Below are 18,120 nucleotides of genomic sequence, written 5' to 3' on the forward strand. Positions count from 1 at the left end.
TTTATACCATTTTCCCCATCGTGATGTCAAAAATTAACCACAACTCCCAGAATACAAAGCAACACACATGCGCATTACCATGCGGATGGCTGCAACCAACGTTAAAGCTAGCGCAGTTCTTTCGTTTTCTGTACAGGGTGAATTAAAAGTTCAGACGCTTGGGTTGTTTGTTGCATGCCATGAAACAATGCACAAGCCTACCCCCAGAAAAGAAGCACACGAGTAAATTCTTGCAGTTGCTGGAAATCTGAAACAAAATAGATAATGTTAGAGTACTCAGCAGAGTAGACAGTATCAATGAAGACAAAAGCTGAGTTAGGGTTTCAGGTCAATGGAAGAATTATGGACCATGATTTATGATTGTTTTAATAAAAAAATTATCAAAAAGAAGTTGCAATTATAATTTGTCTCATCATATGGTTTTAATATTGACATTCACTGTGATAATTTCAGATGTATTTCCTGCAATTTCAGTTAAAAAAAATAATATTTCTTTCATTACCATTCAAATGACAACTCAACATTATTTCTATACGATTTGATTGCAAATTGTTGATATTGAATGAGTTCTGGCAATAATTGTGTTGTATGTGCATGTAAAGCCACAACTAAATAAGCTCACAATAGTTGGTAATAAGATGATTTTTGTTATGATCTATTTTATTTAATAAATTATACTTGATAGTTAAAATACTGATTTTACAAAATAAAGTATGTACTAAAATAGAAAAATGCAGGTTGAGTGAACAAAAAAAACAATTTTCTAAAAATCTATGAGCATTTCCAGCTCAGTCTGCTCACTCTCGACTCGCAAATGTCCTTGTGCTGTCAAACAATTTGTCTGACATCTAGTTCCAGATGTGTCAAAATATTCTCCAGTTATACATCAAGAAACCCGGCACTGTTGTCATCAGCATATATTATCTCATACTTTGCCTGTGATTTAATTGCTGCTCCTTAGCACTGCCACCCCAGAGTCTATTCATGGCTGATGTCTTAAACTAAACAAGATTGCATGTAATTTGTAAATTATATTTAACCCTGATCCGGCCTTAGTCTGCAACCTTGTATCTTCTCCATAACAAAGATGACCTTCCATATGGTGTTCTGGTCAATATAATGGCCTTTTCCATGTTTTGGTTACCTTAAAAATCTACGTTTCAAATGGTCTTCAAACTGGTGTTATCGGTTGGACACTTCTGTGGTTTGGTCAATTTAATACCATCTTTCTTACATTTTAAATGGTATCAAGTCCCACATTCATCACCTCACTCATTGGTGTATGTTAATTAGTAAACCATTCATTAGGTTTATACGGTTCTGATGGGACAGTGTAAATCTTAATTCAGAAAGACATACATCAATAAAAGATGGTCAGCATATATTTACAAAGGGTAGTTTGTGTCTGACTAAGTTAATCAAATTCATAGAGGAACTAACATAGATGATCAGCCAAGCCAGTGATGTTGATGTAATTTACATGGATTTCAACAAGGCTTTTGATAAGGCCCCATACAGTGGTCAGGCCAAAATAAAAGCCAATGGGGAAATTGGATCCAAAATTGACTAATAGGAAGTTAATGTAATGGTCAACAAGTATTTTTGTAACTGGGAGACACTTACTAGTTGAGTTCCATATAATTCATTTGAGGACATGATAATGAAGTTTGAAGATTACAATAAGGAGAAAACTTTGAAGGAGGAAAATACTGAAGGATGATATGGAGAGCTTGAAGAATGGCAAATGGAACACAATCCAGGGATGTGCACAATAATGTATGTGACTGTGTGTGAGCGTGTGTGACTTGGAGTGAAACCTTTGGGTCATTGGCATTTTAATACACTTGAGGACAATTTCAATACACTTGGTATCCTTGGGTTTCCAGCCCCCCAGATACAGTCTGAAGAAGGGTCTTGACCCGAAACGTCACCCATTCCTTCTCTCCCGAGATGCTGCCTGACCTGCTGAGTTACTCCAGCATTTTGTGAATAAATAGCCCCAGATATAGGTTTGATAGAAGGTAGAATGCTGCAGCAGGTTAGATAGCATTTAGGAAAACATGGATAGGCGATATTTTGGGTCGGGAAACTTCTTCAGACTGATTGTAGAGGGGAGAAAGCTGGAAGAGAGGAGAGGCTGGAAAGTACTGTTGTGGTTTATTTAGTCATGGTGTTTTGGAGGTCTTCGGCATTTGGTGAATAAAATACACTGTAGCTGGTTGTAGAGTGAAAAAATCTTTAGGGTTTTAAAAGGACAACAAAAACAAAGTAACTTGAGGCTATAGGTGCATTATTGAAAGTGGCAAAATTGATTGAGAAGATGGTTGAAAATATATGGAATGTTAGACTTTATAAATAAAGGCACAGAGTACATGAGCAACCAAGTCACACTAAAATGTTGGAGTATTGTATCCAGTTTTGGACATCAAAACATTTATGAATAGCTTTAGAGAAGATGCAAAACAGATTTTCTAAAATGATTCCTAGGATAAGGAACTTTAGATGTGTGGGTAGAGTAGAAAATTTGGGGGGGTTTACCCTTGGGACAGAGGAGATTGCAAATGTGAGATTAGGTAGAGAGAAACTGCTCTCATTGACAGAAAAGTCAAGAGCTGGGGGATATAGAATGAAGGTGATTTGTTAAAGAACCCAAAATTGACTGAGAAAAAGGCTTATCTGCAGCAAATAGTTTGGGTTCTGCATTGCAATGCCATGGGGAGTAGGAGAGGCCGATTCAGTCATCTGCACAAATTCAGGAGCTGTACAAATATCTGAAAGTAAGGAATCTGATTGCTGAGGAAGCAAGGATAGCTTTTTGATTGATAAATACATCTCTTGATGCTCCTGAACACATCATCAGTGATGTAACCTAGGGTCTTTGGGTGTTTCGGGTCTTCCTACATCAGACACCCAGGCGACCCAGCCGTGGTTGATCAGACCACGACGTGTTCAGATGGCATTCACACCTCCTCATGGACATCCTCTCCTGATCCAGAGCCATCTCAAGGCTTTCTCCGCTTCCTCTGTGGTGTTCTTGATGGCTCTTCTCCTCTCCGTTCCGGTGATGTTATTGCAAGGAAGAAAACAAAATGCTGGGAACACTCCGCAGGTCAAGGAACATCTGAGTTAGGCGAAATAAGGTAAATGCTTCAGATCAAAGGCCCTTTGTCAGACCTGGGAAAAAGAGAAAATAGGTTTGCTTTATGGTGCAAAGAGCATGGATAGGATAGACCCAGACTAGAGTTTCTGTGGGATAAATTATTGATGAAGCCATCTAATTGATGATTCGTGAGGAGAGTTAGTGAAAAAAGAAACATACTAAGCAGTCAAATGTTGGTCAAAGGTGCAAGAAATGCCAACCACAGCAGATACCACTTGTAGAAAGGGATAACGAAAACCGCGTTGATATTACGGATGGATAGCAGAGCAGAGGAGTCACGAGCAGAGGAAGCGAGTTGCCACAAATTGCTGGAATCAATATCGCGTCCGGAAGGTTCAAAGAGCACATTTGTGCGATGGGCCTTGTTAAAGCAGTAAGGGAAGCCAGACCGAAGGTGAGAACGAGTGTAGAATGGCGAATTAAAGTGACAATAACAGCTAACTCCTTCCTGTGCGGATGGGACTTAGCGCTGGTCAACAAGGGGCAGGACACGTTGCAACCTTCTGCTTCTCTCTATACAGATACTTCTGGAACTGTTTCGCTCTCCAGCTGCGCATTTCGTGTCATGATTTCAGCTGTCCAGCATGATTTTTTTGTTTGCTTTTTGCGATTAACGCTGACGGAACATGAGGTGGGCAGAGCTGCATGAACCGTCCATGTGGTTCTGACAACTGGACCCAGGAGCGCGGCCACAGGGGCGGGGCTTCACGGGGCGGGGCCTCAGGGTCGGAGCTGCAGGGGCGGGACCACAAGGGGGCGGTGCATAAGGGGCGGAGTTTCATGGGCGGGACATCAGGGGGCGGGGCTTCAAGGGATCGGAGATGCAAGGGCGGGGCCGCATGGGGCGGGGCCTCTGGGGCTGGGCTCCGGGGCGGTACTTCAGGGGCGGGGCTTCAGGGGCGGGGCTTCAGGGGCGGGGAACCAGGGGCGGGGAACCAGGGGCGGGGCTTCAGGGGCGGGTCATGTGTAGGCGGGGCTTTAGGGAGCGGGGCGCGCATCGATTGGTTGCTAAGACCTTCATGGGCGGGGCCTTTTCCCCAGCCCTGTCCTGACTGGCTGGAAGGGGAGCGGGCGCACGCGGCGCGGGCTGAACGCGAGGGAACGTTCTCGGAGGGGCGCGGGGACGCGGCTTTAAATCAGAGGGACGGCAGCGACAGTGACAGTGTGGTCTCAGACTTATGGTCGCGCTCCAGGCCGTGGGAGGAACGCGCTGATGGTCATGTCATCTCCTCTACGACCGTTGGACACCCGTGTGAAGGTGGGTGGCTCGTGGCCGGAGGGGCGGGTGGTCAAAGCCCACCCGCTGCCCACTGGGACTCGGCGAGGTCGGGGTTGGGGACCGCTGCCTGTCCGGCTCCTGGCTCTCTACTGCTGCTATAGTTAGTTAGCAGCAGTGGCTGCTCCCACCCTGGCGCTGAGAAGGCGGCGTTCAATCCAATGCACAGACATCGCTGGGGTTGTCGCATGTAACGGAGCGATATAATTCTTACTTGCTGCAGTTTGACATTAATACTGCAGCGTCATGGTATATATTTATCCGCTGTCTTGCCCGTAGAAGTAACAGCCATAGAATCAGAGTCATAGTGTGATACAATATGGAAACAGGCCCTTCGGTCCAACTTGCCCACATCGGCCAACATGTCCCAGCTACACTAGTCCCACTTGCCTGCGCTTGACATATCCCTCCAAACCTGTCCTATCCATGTACTTGTCTAACTGTCTCTTAAACGATGGGATTGTCCCAGCCTCAACTGCCTCCTCTGGCAGCTTGTTCCATACACCTACCACCCTTTGTGTAAAAAAAAAAAGTTGCCCCTTGGATTCCTATTAAATCTTTTCCCCTTCACCTTGAACCTATGTTCTCTGGTCCTGTTCCCCTACTCTGGACAAGCGACTCTGTGCATCTACCTGATCTATTCCTCTCATGATTTTGTACACTTCTAGAAGATCCTCTGTCATCCTCCTGTGCTCCATGGAATAGAGACCCAACCTACTCAACATCTCCCTATAGCTCACACCCTCTCGTCCTGGCAACATCCTCTTAAATCTTTTCTGAACCCTTTCAAGATTGACAATATATTTCCTATAACATGGTGCCCAGAACTGGACACAATATTCTAAATGTTGTCTTACCAATGTCTTGTAGAACTGCAACATGACCTCCCAACCTCTATACTCAATACTCTTGACTGATGAAAGCCAAAATGCCAATAGCCTTTTTAACCACCTTATCTACCTGTGACTTGACCTTCAAGGAACCATGCACCTGTACTCCTAGATCCCTCTGCTCTACACTACCCAGAGGTCTACCATTTAGTGTAGATCCTTGTTTGATGTCCCAGAATGCAACACACTTCTCTATAATAAAACAGATACATTATTATAATGGAAAATACTATGATTCAATGACTGTAATGTGAGGCAGCCCTAATAATACAAAATTGAAGTCCACTGTGCAGCCAAAGACACGGCCCAGTAAGTCATAATTGCTGAGGTAGGCACAAAGTGCTGGAGTAGCTCAGTGGGTCAGGCAGTATCTCCGCGGAAAAAGGATGCGAGTCTGAAGAAGGGTCCTGACTTGAAATGTCACCCTTTTCTCCAGAGATGCTGCCTCATCTGCTGAGGTACTCCAGCACTTTGTGTTAATCTTGGTGTAAGCCTGCATCTGCAGTTTTTAGTTTCCACATATTTGCCGAAGTAGTGGTTAGTGTTGTGCTGTGTTCAGGAGCCTGATGGTTGCCGGGAAGAAGCTGCTTTTCAACTTTTTGTTCATGATTTTTGGGCTTTTGTGCCTTCTTCCTGAAGGTAGTAGTGAAATGAGACTGTTGCCAGTGGTGTGGATCTTTGATATTTGCTTTTTTAATGAGGCAGTGCTACCTGTAGATTCATTGGATGGTGGGGACCTGTGATGGACCAGGCAAGGTTTGCCATTCTATGCAGCCCCCTTTGTTCCTGGGCTTTTGAGTTGCCATGATGCAACCAGTCAGTTTGATCTCTTTCAAAATGTTAAGCTTCTGTGGAAGTTTGATGGCGTTTTGTTGATATCCTGAATCTCTTCAATTTTTGAATGGTGTTGATGAGCTTTCTTTGTGATTCCATTAATGTGCTGTGCCCAGGAAAGATCTTCAGAAATATGCACATCCAAGAACATGAATCAGTTGATTTTCTCCACTGCCATCCTGTTGATGAAGACCAGTTCATGGCTCTCTCCTCCTGTGGGCAGCACAGTGGCGCAGCAGTAGAGTTGTTGTCTTACTGTGCCAGAGACCTGGGTTCGATTCTGACTAGGGATGCTGTTTGTATGGAGTTTGCATGTTCTCCCTGTGACTGCATGGGTTTTCTCTGGGTGTTCTGGTTTCCACCCACATTCCAAATACATGAAAATTTGTAGGTCAATTGGCTTCTGTAAGTTGTCCCTAGTGTTTGGATAGAACTTGTGTATGTGTCGGTGTATGGAACTGGTCGGCGTGGACTGTTTCCATGCTGTATCTCTAAAACCAGAGAACTAAAACTAAAGTCAACAATCAGCTTCTTCGTCATAGAGCAAGATTATTATTTTTTCTGGCACAATTCCATCAATTCCATCAGATTTTCAATCGCCCTCGTGTTGCATGTTCTCACGGTGATTGCATGGGTTTTCTCGGGAGCTCCGGTTTCCTCCCACAATCCAAATATTTGCAGGTTTGTAGATTAATTGGCTTCTGCAAATTGCCCCTAGTATGCAGGACATAGCACTAATGTACAGGTGATCGATGGTCAGTGTGGACTAAGTGGGCTGAAGGGACTTTTTCCACACTGTATTGCTAAGCTGAGAATCAAAACCTGGTCAGTGCGGATGGGTCAGCAGCACCACCTGCTGCATCATTATGCCATCCTTGATATTTTTCCATGGCATTGCTAAAATATTTGTTTGAAATTGCATTGTTGAATATCACAATGCAACAGCTATATTTTTCTTACATAAGATTGCACTTATTTGTGGCGTCATCTCCCATCATTTCTTTCCTCTTGTCTACCATCCATTTCAGTTCCCTATAACATATTGTAAAGCCCATTTTTGTTACATGGCTGCATAAAAGTAAATTTCTATTTTGGACTATTATTGCATATTGAATTGATGAAGAGGTTGTTTTTCTTAATAATGCCATTAAAGTAGACAACGGCTTGGTATAACTGTTTGACCGGTGTTGCTCCATATTTATTTTATCTATTTGTAGAATGACCTCGACTTGGAAGTTTCAATTGGAGGCACGTGTAAAATTTGAATGCTTATTGTACGGGAACCATGGTGTGATAGAACTACAAGAAATATTGATTAAAGGGTACCAGGTAAATCTTTAATCATTTTTGTTCAGTTCTATATTAGGATGCAGAATTGATGATTGATTTTGTTTTTTTATTGAATGACTAAAGTTGTGCTCATTTGAATTGCTTTGAATTGACTAGTTTTGTTACACTAACAATTAAACAAACCAGTCCATCATAGTTGGTATACTATGCAAAGTTAAGTGAGTTGGCTAATTTTTTTAAAGAAGCAATAAAATAAGAGATAGTCATCAGCATATGTGGACTAGTATGATTTTAAAACACAAAAAACTTTGTTAATCCATCTGCACAACAACATTAATACCATCTGGGGGTTAAATATTAAATATAGCATGTTCCATGTTCACAGTATATGGAAGGCATTGTTCTTGTAGCAATCCTGCTTGAATTGTGCACATCTACTCTAGAATTATGAAAGGATGGACATAAATAATTACAGACTTGAATCTGATTGAATTTACCAGCTAAACTCTCAAGTACCAGAACTGCTAGTTCATCTCTTGTGGTTAATACCTCACTATTTATTTTATTCTTTATTAAATTTGATTGAGAAATTTCAGAATCACCATCAAGCATGTGACATGGTGTTGTACAGTATCTTTGCATCAGTGTTAGCACATTTGAGAGTATTGTCTGACTGTATTGAAAGGACATTTTGAAATGCGCAATGATTATCCTACGGGTGTGAATTTCTTCTAGATTTTATATGGTGAAATTCTAATTAATATTGATTTGTTTTTAGGATTGAAAAAACATGGACAAGATTTTAGAAGCCATGATGTTGTCCCACCATCCAACTTCTATGAAGCATGTTCTTGTAAAACGTATTAAAGAAGCAGCAAAAGAACCTCTCGACCATAAGCAGTGTATGGCCATGTTTGAGTTGTCTACAAAATGCATACTGTCTGGTAACATACAGGTCCAAAAGGATGTCGGCAAGGAGGTTCTAGAAGCTTTTGCCCAGAACCACACTGCAGATTTCGAGGTTTTTTTTAATGTAAAATTTATCTTGAAACTGCTGCAAGATGGTTATGGAACAATGAGCAAAGGAAGCAGTGATATTTTGGAGTACATTCAGCTCGGGTTAAAATATATTCAAGGTAATACTTCTGTTGAAGCATTTCATGCCCTTCAGATTGAGCTTCTCCGCATAGTGTGTGAGAAACCTGGATCAAAGCTATGTGCCTGCATTTGTAAACTACTTGCTGAATATCCTCAGTGCATTCCCAGTGGAAAGTTTCAAGTGGTGTTCTGCCAGCAACTTGTTAGATGTATCGGCCAGTTCCAATGTGCATCACAAGACGAAGATGAAATTGTGGAATTCCTGGAACAAGTAAACAAAGTAAGCGGATTGTTGCAGCGAATCTGGTGGACACAAACTGCAGCTATAATTCCGTCGTTGCGGGAGCTATTCACTGTTATTTCATCAACTGGTAAGGAAAATGAACATTTCAATTTTAAAGAAATGGTTATTAACCATTGTTTCCCCCTTCCATCATCTCCCTATCCCGACCCTATAGCCTTCATTGTTTGCAGGCCAATCGACTTGACATTGTGGCCTGTACTTCTGCATGCTAAACTTGGAGGCATAGAGCTCGGAATTAAAAAATCAGCCACCTTTTATTTCTGTTCCTTACTCTGGGGAATGTTTTTCTCATCTCAGCATCACTCTACTGATTTGGCTGGGATTGGGTACGATGAATCCACAGTTCTCAGTTGTACGATGTACAAACTTAAATTTGAAGCTTTTGCCTCCACAGCAGCTCTGTTGAAAGGGATGACAATAGTCATGACTGCTTGTAGCTTTATGCCAGTTTTCAGTGTTATTTACAATGGCAAGTAATGTATGCTGCCAAGAGAACACCCATGAGATGCATAGGTGAGAGCAACTAGTACCGTTTTAAATAAAAAGTAATAGTTTCCAACATGGTTGAGTCTGCAAAGCAGAAATAGCTGTAGTTGTTAATGAATGTAACAGCTCATGTTAGAAGAACAATTGATTCTGGTTTATGGGGCATCTGCTTTTTTTAGGATGTTAAATCCTATACTAAAACTAAAAATCATTACATGTAGCAAGAGGTTTTTGTCTTTCTTGAACTATCTTTTAAGGTGTAATACTGTTCAATTTATTTCTGCCTTTCTCGTATTCTCCAGCTAAATAGATGTGCCATTACCCCGCTTTCATCACAAACATAAAATATTATGCAATGAATTTTAACGTAACTAACTGCAATGCAAGGTGCTTACTACAATGTGATGGTGAAACACGGTGTATAATGCTCTACTTTCTAACTGAGATTGCTATCTCAATCTAAAAACATTAGAGAAAGCGAAAGAATGGTGTCCATTATTGCCAATTGCCCGGCATTACCGAGTGAGGGGGGTAAATATATACAGTATTAAGGAAACTGCCAATAAGCACACTAAATAAGACACACTGAACAGAAAAGGACACATATAAATAATACTTTAAACATTGTAAATAAATAAATAGCATACTCTAATTTTATTTGCATTTTGTAGATGATAGATGAGCTTGCGTTAATCTTAGATATGGTAACTTTTTACTCTACATCAGTGGAACTATGCCAAGAAACTCTGTCCTTTGTTCCCGATACGAAAGGATGCCTTGGTGACAACAGATTTTGTCCGCTATAACCAAAAACCTTTATAAAGAGGTCTGTAATAATGAGAGTAGACTGTAATACTAAATTCTGATTACAAAGTGTTACCATTAATTTAATCTGAATATGGTATTGTTTAGTGGAGGTGATTGTTATCTTGCTGTCATAAATTACTAATTTTCCTATTATAGGCATGGCCTGTGACTTTCCATAAACCAATCAATTGATTGTTGTGTTGATTGTTGCATTGATTGTTACTTCTGTGTTAAATAAAAAAAGATGGGCATGTTTGTCAAAAATCATCCACTACTATGTGATAAAATCAAGTGTATTATACATGTGACCTAATTGCTGTGAACAATTTTTTTTAACCTGAATTTTTACTCCATGTCTCAAACACTGAGCATCAATGAATTGAAATATTTACACTGGTTAGGTAATGTAGGATGGTAAGCTTTTGAGTAATTTCATTCTATTTCAATAACTAATTGAAGATCTTTTTGAAGAGAACCTTGATCGCAAATATGGTTTGGTCTGTGACCTTTGTGGTAGTAGGCTGATTATGTTGCCATATGTTATGTGATCTATACATGTGCATCATGCTTTTGCCTACTTGGTGCCCTTTTTAGTGTCAGGATATCCAACTGCTTTTATACAGCACCAATCTTGACTTTAATAGCTTTATTCACAAAATGCTGGAGTAACTCAGCAGGTCAGGCAGCATCTCGGAAGAGAAGGAATGGGTGACGTTTCGGGTCGAGACCCTTCTTCAGACTGATGTCGGGGGTGGGACAAAGGAAGGATATAGGTGGAGACTTTAATAGCAATCTTCTGACCCTTGCCAGCTACATGTAACATGAAGTTTCCTGTTTCTAAACTAGAAGTATAATTTTGAATATGCCATTTCCTCTTCTGGACAATAAACATGTACCTTTTTACTTTTGGAACCTTTGTCCAAATTTTTCACTTCAATGACTAGGTCGGTGCAGTAGCCTGGTTTAACAGGCCACATTGCTTTGGTACCTCAGCAATTGACATTTTCTTACAGCTTAGAAAATACAAACTCTTCTTTGAAACTGAACATGCAGATCTGCATTCTGCCTGAATAACATGAATAGGACATTGTGCTGTACAATGGTACTTGTTCACTCCCTAAAATGAAGAAATTCAATAACAATTTGAATGTCATGACATTTCCACCAAATTCTTAGCAATAAAACAGCATTTCCTTTCATTTAGAACCACGGAGAAATAAATATTACATTGGCAATATTTGGTGGATTCTTCGAGATGCAAAGTAAAATTATTGTTTTGCAATTGATCATGCTATATTGCTAAACCGTAATGTAGTATTTGCTGCACGTTGCATTCTCAATTTGTTTCCCTTGAAATAGACCAAATGACGAGTTGCGCATTTTACTAGGAAAGAACTGCAGATGCTGGTTAATTCGAAGGTAGATCTAAAATGCTGGAGTAACTCAGCGGGATTAGGCAGCATCTCTGGAGAGAAGGAATGGGTGACGTTTTGGGTCGAGACCCTTCTTCAGCCCCACCCCCCCAACCAAAAAAAGATTGTGCTTGCCTGGTCACTGGCTCTGTATACCATATTACACTGCTGGTTATAGGGTTCAACCCAACACCACACTTTACTTGCAGTTGAGTTGCAATTCCTATCATAATCTTCAGACTAGCATCTGCTTCCCTGATAATGCTTACTTGTGCATAAGTCCTGATTTTAGTGTGCTGCTGTACTCTCTTGTCAGTGGAGCTTTGGTAGACTCTTCCTTGAAATCTCCTTTGCACATCTGGCAAACAGCATATTCAGTATCTTTGTAAAAGAGTTGTATTTTTACATTCTATTTGTAAACATTGTTCATTTGTGCATGAGTATATTTAATTTACACTTTAGAGACCCAGCGGGAAAACAGGCCCTTCGGCCCACTGCCTGCGCCAACCAACGATCACCCCGTACACTAGCACTGTCTTGTACACTAGGGACAATTAATAAGTTACAGATCTCAATTAACCTACAAACCAGTACATCTTTGGAATGTGGGGGAAAACCAGAGCACTTGGAGAAACCCCATACAGTCACAGGGAAAACATACAAACTCCGTACAGCCAGCACCCATAGTCTTGATCGAACCGGAACTCTGGCTCTGTAAGGCAACAACTCTAACTGTTGTGCCACTGTGCTGCCCCTATATTTCTTGCCTGATTTTTTTTTTCTAATGCCATCTAGTGGCTGTTCTTCGCTAAACGAATTGTTTATGATTTGGAGCCTGTTACATCAGTTGAGAAAAAGTGATATTATTTTCTCACCAGCAAAAGCATAGATAGCTCCCACTTGGCCAAGTATTAAAAGCACTTCAAGCAAAATGTAACCAATCCAATTTAAGTCAATCTCAAGGCAGATGATAAAATATTTGTTCAGGGATATGTTTTAAGGGAGGAAAAGGTTTTGGACAATTGTAGGAGCTCTCCAATCAGATCCAGCACAATGCTGTTTTAGTATTTGAAATTTCAATCTGGTCCTATCAACCATAAAGCAGCAGTCAAGCAGCAGAACTGGTACAGATGATTCTGCAAGTAGCAATGTGATGAAGAGCAGATAGTGTATTGCACTAATGAATTATTATTAGTGAGAATAAAAACAACATGGCATTCTTTAAATAGTATTTGGGATCTTTTGTACCTTCTAAGGAAGAAGACTGGATCCCATTTTAAAGACAGCACCCACATGAGTGCAACATTTTTTTCGATACTGCACAAGTTTAAGTCTCTATTTTTGTTTTTCCATCTCTGGAATGAGACCTTTTTCCGTTGCCACTACTAACCCATGATGAGAATACCACTGACATTATGTAACAATTGGATTCCATAATTATTTTTGGCATTACAATTACAAATAATGGACTTTGCCTTTTTAAAGACCAAGAACTTCAACTTTGTCTATGTGGACTGATCAAATACTGAAGCACATGAACATGTTATGTGATCCAATAAAATTTCATGACCTTTCTCCTTTTTAACTACTGTAGTTCTGTTGTCTTGTCCCGTTTTAAAGGGCACTGCATAAGGAACTATTTGCATTGGCACAAGAGAAGGCTGAGAACCAAACTAGACCACATGAGGATTTGTAGCAATACAATTTTGCAAATTTACTTTTTCCTGAGGTACTCTGCTAAGGAATTCTTATGTTAGTTTTTTTTTGGGGGGTGGGGGTGGGGTGTAGCTTTAAGACCTTTCATAACAGAAAATGTAAAGAAACCAGATAGTTTACATTAATTTTTAATTGAAAGCATTGTTAAATCTTTAACTACTTTTTCCAAAATAAAAGTTATTGTTTGTGGGTATTTTGCAGTCGGATCTGATGGGCCATCAAATGCATTGGCCACTGTGGTCCATTATGTTCCATTGGAAATCATGGATGAGGTCATTCAAAACTTGACAAATGATGATTGCATCACAGATGTAGAGATGAAGACTGCTTTGACCAAGTAAGTCGTATGGGGTAGTTGCAAATTGTCAAAATGGTGATCTTCACCTAAAATATTCAACTGTAGTTATCGGGTGCAAATTTGAACCAACAATTTAATGCAATGCTCTATTTGGAGGAACTGACTAAAGGGTATTTTATATTGCCATGAGTCTTGTTACTCTGAGGCAAATGGCAAAGAAACCATCCTAATCTTCTATCATAAGCCTTTTTGACATCTTGGCAGTTGTGGTAAAGGCTCGGAAATATGTCTCTGTCACAAGCCAGACTGTCATCAAGATGTATGAAAACTTTAAACTGCAACCAAGGAATTTGGGAATAAGAGGATTGGGAAGACTGGTGACAAACTAAACTATTAAGAACAAAATACTGGTTTATCTTTTAGGCACACGTATATAGCAATGAGGACTTAAAGTGAAACAATTTAATTTATTAAAAACTGCAAATGTCCAAAAAGGTAGATTACATTTGAAAGTCAAAGTTTGTCTCTCAAATGTGTTTATTTCCTGAAACTTGTCTTCATCAACAGTCATCTTCCAGTATTTGTCAATGTTGAATTACGGAAACCATTTTTGTTCATAAAGTGTCAAGTTAATTTTGTTAACATTTTATCACTTTTTTGTCACTTATTTGTCTAGTCAAAAGACGGGGCATGTTTCTTTAGAATTTTTTTAAATGGTAGTTTTTTCCCCAGTTTATAGTAATTTGGTTAATTTGAGTTTTTTGATATCTGAAATATACTGTCCCTTTAAGTAAAAGTCAAAGATGTTTAGGAATAACTTGAAATTTTATTAGATTGTAGGTGACAATTGTATTTTTAAGGATGACTGCCCTTTATAATATAATAGCATGATCTAACTTTTTCCTTTTTTCCCTTTTTTTAATGTAGTATGAGTGATTGGATTTCTTGGCCATTAGCCAAAAACGCAGATAAGTGGATTATTGGCTTACTGAAAGGTTTGGCTGCTGTGAAAAAGTTCAGCATTTTGATTGAAGTCACACTTTCAAAAATTGAACAGGTGAGTTTCATCTCATTTCTTTGGAAATTGAGATCAACGCTTGACAGATCCCACAGTAAATCATCACTAAAATAGCCAATTTTCAGATGGCAGATTCAATGCCACAACATTGAAAATACATTTAATATAATTTAGTTGGTGCTGCAATATTTCTTTACCTGCTGTGATGTTGGAATATTTTTAATAATAAACTGACAATTATTACATGGATTGCAGTGGAGCACCTTACAAATCTCTCTGAAAATCTGATAAATGATTCTGATTGTAGCACTTGCAACTTGATGTTTCCAGTAAACCTTGTTCTTGTCTCACTGCTTGGGGTGTCCGTTGAATACTTTCTCGGATCTACAATATTCGGCTCCTCCAGACCTATGTTTATTAACCGTAACTGGTTTAACTTGCCTAAGGCTTTTCCTTGAGCCAAGAAGATGAAAACTCCTACTTGTGGCAGTAGTCAAATGAAGGATGCAAGAATTTTGCTTTAATGATATTGAGTAGTCTTCTGCTCCTTATTGAGTTGATTTCTAATCATTTTCTGTTACTTTGGAAGGAGGGTATAATGGGATTGTGAAAAGAATTGCAGTAACATTAGGGTTGAACATTGATGCAGAATTGCTGAATGTTAGAATCCATAGCATTTTAGGGCTAAGGGAATCAAGGGATATGGGGAAAAAGCTGGAACAGGGTACTGATTTTGAATGATCAGCCATGATCATATTGAATGGTGGTGCTAGCTCGATGGCTGAATGGCCTACTCCTCCACCTATTTTCTATGTTTCTATGTAAGTAAGAAAAATTAGTTAAGACTGGTCAGTTAGTTATTTGTTCCCATTGCCTTGCACATTCAGGTTAAATAGAATGTTGCTATCAACGTGGTCTATGACATTCCTGACCTGGGAATGTGTTGCACAGTAAACCAGCTGTTAAATTTTGAGTTTTTAATATAAATGTGTGTTTGTTTATTTCTTATTAAAATTTTAGGTCATCAATTAAACTTATTTTGTTTAAAGAATAGTTTTAAAAAAATGTGATATAGAGTTTGCCATTAACAGCAAACACTAACTACAGAAGTAGGTCATAGACTGGATATGTGCTTTGTAAGTAAAGAGTGATGCTTACACTCTTCGGGATGACTGCTGGTCCAGCAGCATTTGAAGTTCAACACCATTCAGGTTAAAGTTGCTTGATTTGACTGCTCCTTTATTCTATATTACTTTTAAAAACTCACTCCATTACTGGTGTACCACCTACAAAACCCAGGTCCTGTTTCTTACAAATTTTGAATATCAACTATAATAATATGATAATGACTGGCTTGGTCAGATAATCAAAGTTGTTGATGTAATATTCAATGTTTTTACACTAAAATAGTTGCCTTTTAATTGCTTTGTTTTAATATAATACAACAGTGATTATACCTTTTTATCTATTTTGTGGCTGGTGTAGAATCTTATGTGTTACATAAATCCTCTTACTGATGCATTTACTATCTTCCAGGTGTTCTCCAGGCTATTTTACCCAATTGTAAGACCAACAGCACTTTCTGTTCTGAAATATATGCTGTTAAGTTTCCAACATTCACCAGAAGCTTTCCATCTGGTATGTGTTATTAAAGTTGACCTTGGAGGGTGGTATGGGAGTTTTTACCTTTGATTCAGCGTCGCTTTTTTATTTTTCAAGATTTTAAATAAACACACATATGAACATTATCTTTGATAATTGTGGAGTTGGAAATAAAACTGCACATCTTGTTGGGAAGTGTATGTTTTGCTCACAACTGTTTTTGTGCACTATTTGAAATACAAATTTGAAATGCTTGTCAAGTTCATTAGTGGTCTTTATATTTTGAGTAGATGTGATTTTTTGATTGTAATGCTGGTTTAGTTTGAATATTTTAAAATTCTCATCTCTGAAGCAGAATTTTTGGAGTTGGGACAAAACTAATGGAAAATGGAATGGCTTCACGTTGACAATTTGAGTTGCTAAATGCAAAGAAAGAATAAATTGCTATGTTTAGTTTGCTGCTTGGATCTATATCTCTTTTAACATTGCTTTGAGAAACAAGGTGCCACCATCAAAGGAAGATTTTAAAACTGGTTGAACATCTGGGAAAATGCCACCTGTATTTTTCATTGCTATTTTTTGATTAGATAGATAAAAATAAAATTTGCACTGTGAACAGGATATTTTAAAACGCAACCTAGCCCTTGTGCTAATTGTAGAATGTACAACTCTCATTTGTAAGGTTCTGACTCTACCTTTTTCACCTAAAAATGACGCTTTCAAATTTAACTAACCTGAAAACTTGGTGAAAGTACAATGTGTTAATGTGTAATGTAGATTGTCCATTTTCCGGCAACTGTATGCTCATTTAATATGTTTGCCAGTGTGCTAAGAAATTCCACAGGCTCAGTTTTTCCTGCTTCAAGTAGAAAATATAGTGCGTTGACTTGTACTGGGATAGCTGGTCTATTTTAGCATTACCAGCAACAATGGTGCTCCTGGTCAGAATGGAGGTGGTTCGTCACCACCCCTCCCCTCATTAGTGATGACTGCTGACTACACAAAAAAACTGCGATTGGTTTTTATGTTTATAATTTTGATGACTGTCTTGACTTGCTGCACTTTGCTGGAGATAATATTGGATAATTTCATCTTGTCTAATTTTGTACATTTAAAGATTAGGTCTGCACTTGTAAGTGTAGACATAAGTGGATAATGGACATGGACATCATAGCATCTGGGAAAGCAAATATAAATATTATTTTGCAAACACCAAGGTGGAACATTTTGGGAAGCGGACTTGGGGTTTGTTTTAAATTGGGGGAGATTTTGTTCATAAGTTTGGATCAATTACTTTATTTGTTAACATAATTCATTCATCAATTAGAAAGGAACAAGCTTTAGTTGCGGAAAAGGTGTATTATGGGTACAAGTGTTCTGAGTTGTGCTAAAGTCAATTACAAATGTGTGACATTCTATGTGTGTATTTAAAGATTAAAGTTTTATTTGTTGTAACTTATTTTACTTGTACTCCACAGCTTGTTCCTCAAATTCCCAAATTAATGGTGTCACTCTCTAAAGAAAGGTCCAACTCTGGTATAAGTTGTCAACAGCAACTGTCTGAATTAGTACACTGCATGATCTTCCGTTTTTCAGGTTTCCCTGACCTATATGAACCTGTCATAGAGGCACTAAAGGTAAGTGATCAGGATTAAATCATTTTGCTGCAATGTTGATCAATATTTTTGTTGTATAGAAATGTACGTACAATATAAAATAAGATCTGTGATTGGGTTGACAGATCAGTGGTTGAGGGTGGGGATAATCTGAGGGTTGCCAGTTAGGGTGGAGGATGTGTTTTGAGGAAGAGACCAGTAAACAAAGACTGTCCAAGATAAGATACATTCTCAATATTTGATGCCATAGACTGGGACATGTTTGAGTGGCATTCCTTTCAATGCTAAAGTAGGCTTTGAATGTTTGGCTGAG

General features: G+C 39.1%; 1 protein-coding gene across 2 annotated transcripts in view; it reads left to right on the top strand.

The window, feature by feature from the left end:
* Positions 1 to 4,271: 4,271 nt before the first annotated feature.
* Positions 4,272 to 18,120, top strand: part of LOC144595565 (ubiquitin carboxyl-terminal hydrolase 35-like) — a 28,978-nt gene continuing 15,129 nt past the window's right edge. For both annotated transcript variants that reach the window (XM_078403121.1, XM_078403120.1), the window contains exons 1-7: positions 4,272 to 4,418; positions 7,378 to 7,489; positions 8,229 to 8,919; positions 13,475 to 13,610; positions 14,499 to 14,628; positions 16,126 to 16,227; positions 17,670 to 17,828. In XM_078403121.1, the coding sequence (XP_078259247.1) occupies positions 8,241 to 8,919; positions 13,475 to 13,610; positions 14,499 to 14,628; positions 16,126 to 16,227; positions 17,670 to 17,828 (1,206 nt within the window). In that variant the 5' untranslated portion in view covers positions 4,272 to 4,418; positions 7,378 to 7,489; positions 8,229 to 8,240. The remainder of the gene's footprint in view (positions 4,419 to 7,377; positions 7,490 to 8,228; positions 8,920 to 13,474; positions 13,611 to 14,498; positions 14,629 to 16,125; positions 16,228 to 17,669; positions 17,829 to 18,120) is intronic.

The sequence above is a fragment of the Rhinoraja longicauda genome, chromosome 7, assembly GCF_053455715.1.
Source record: "Rhinoraja longicauda isolate Sanriku21f chromosome 7, sRhiLon1.1, whole genome shotgun sequence".
Taxonomy (NCBI): domain Eukaryota; kingdom Metazoa; phylum Chordata; class Chondrichthyes; order Rajiformes; family Arhynchobatidae; genus Rhinoraja; species Rhinoraja longicauda.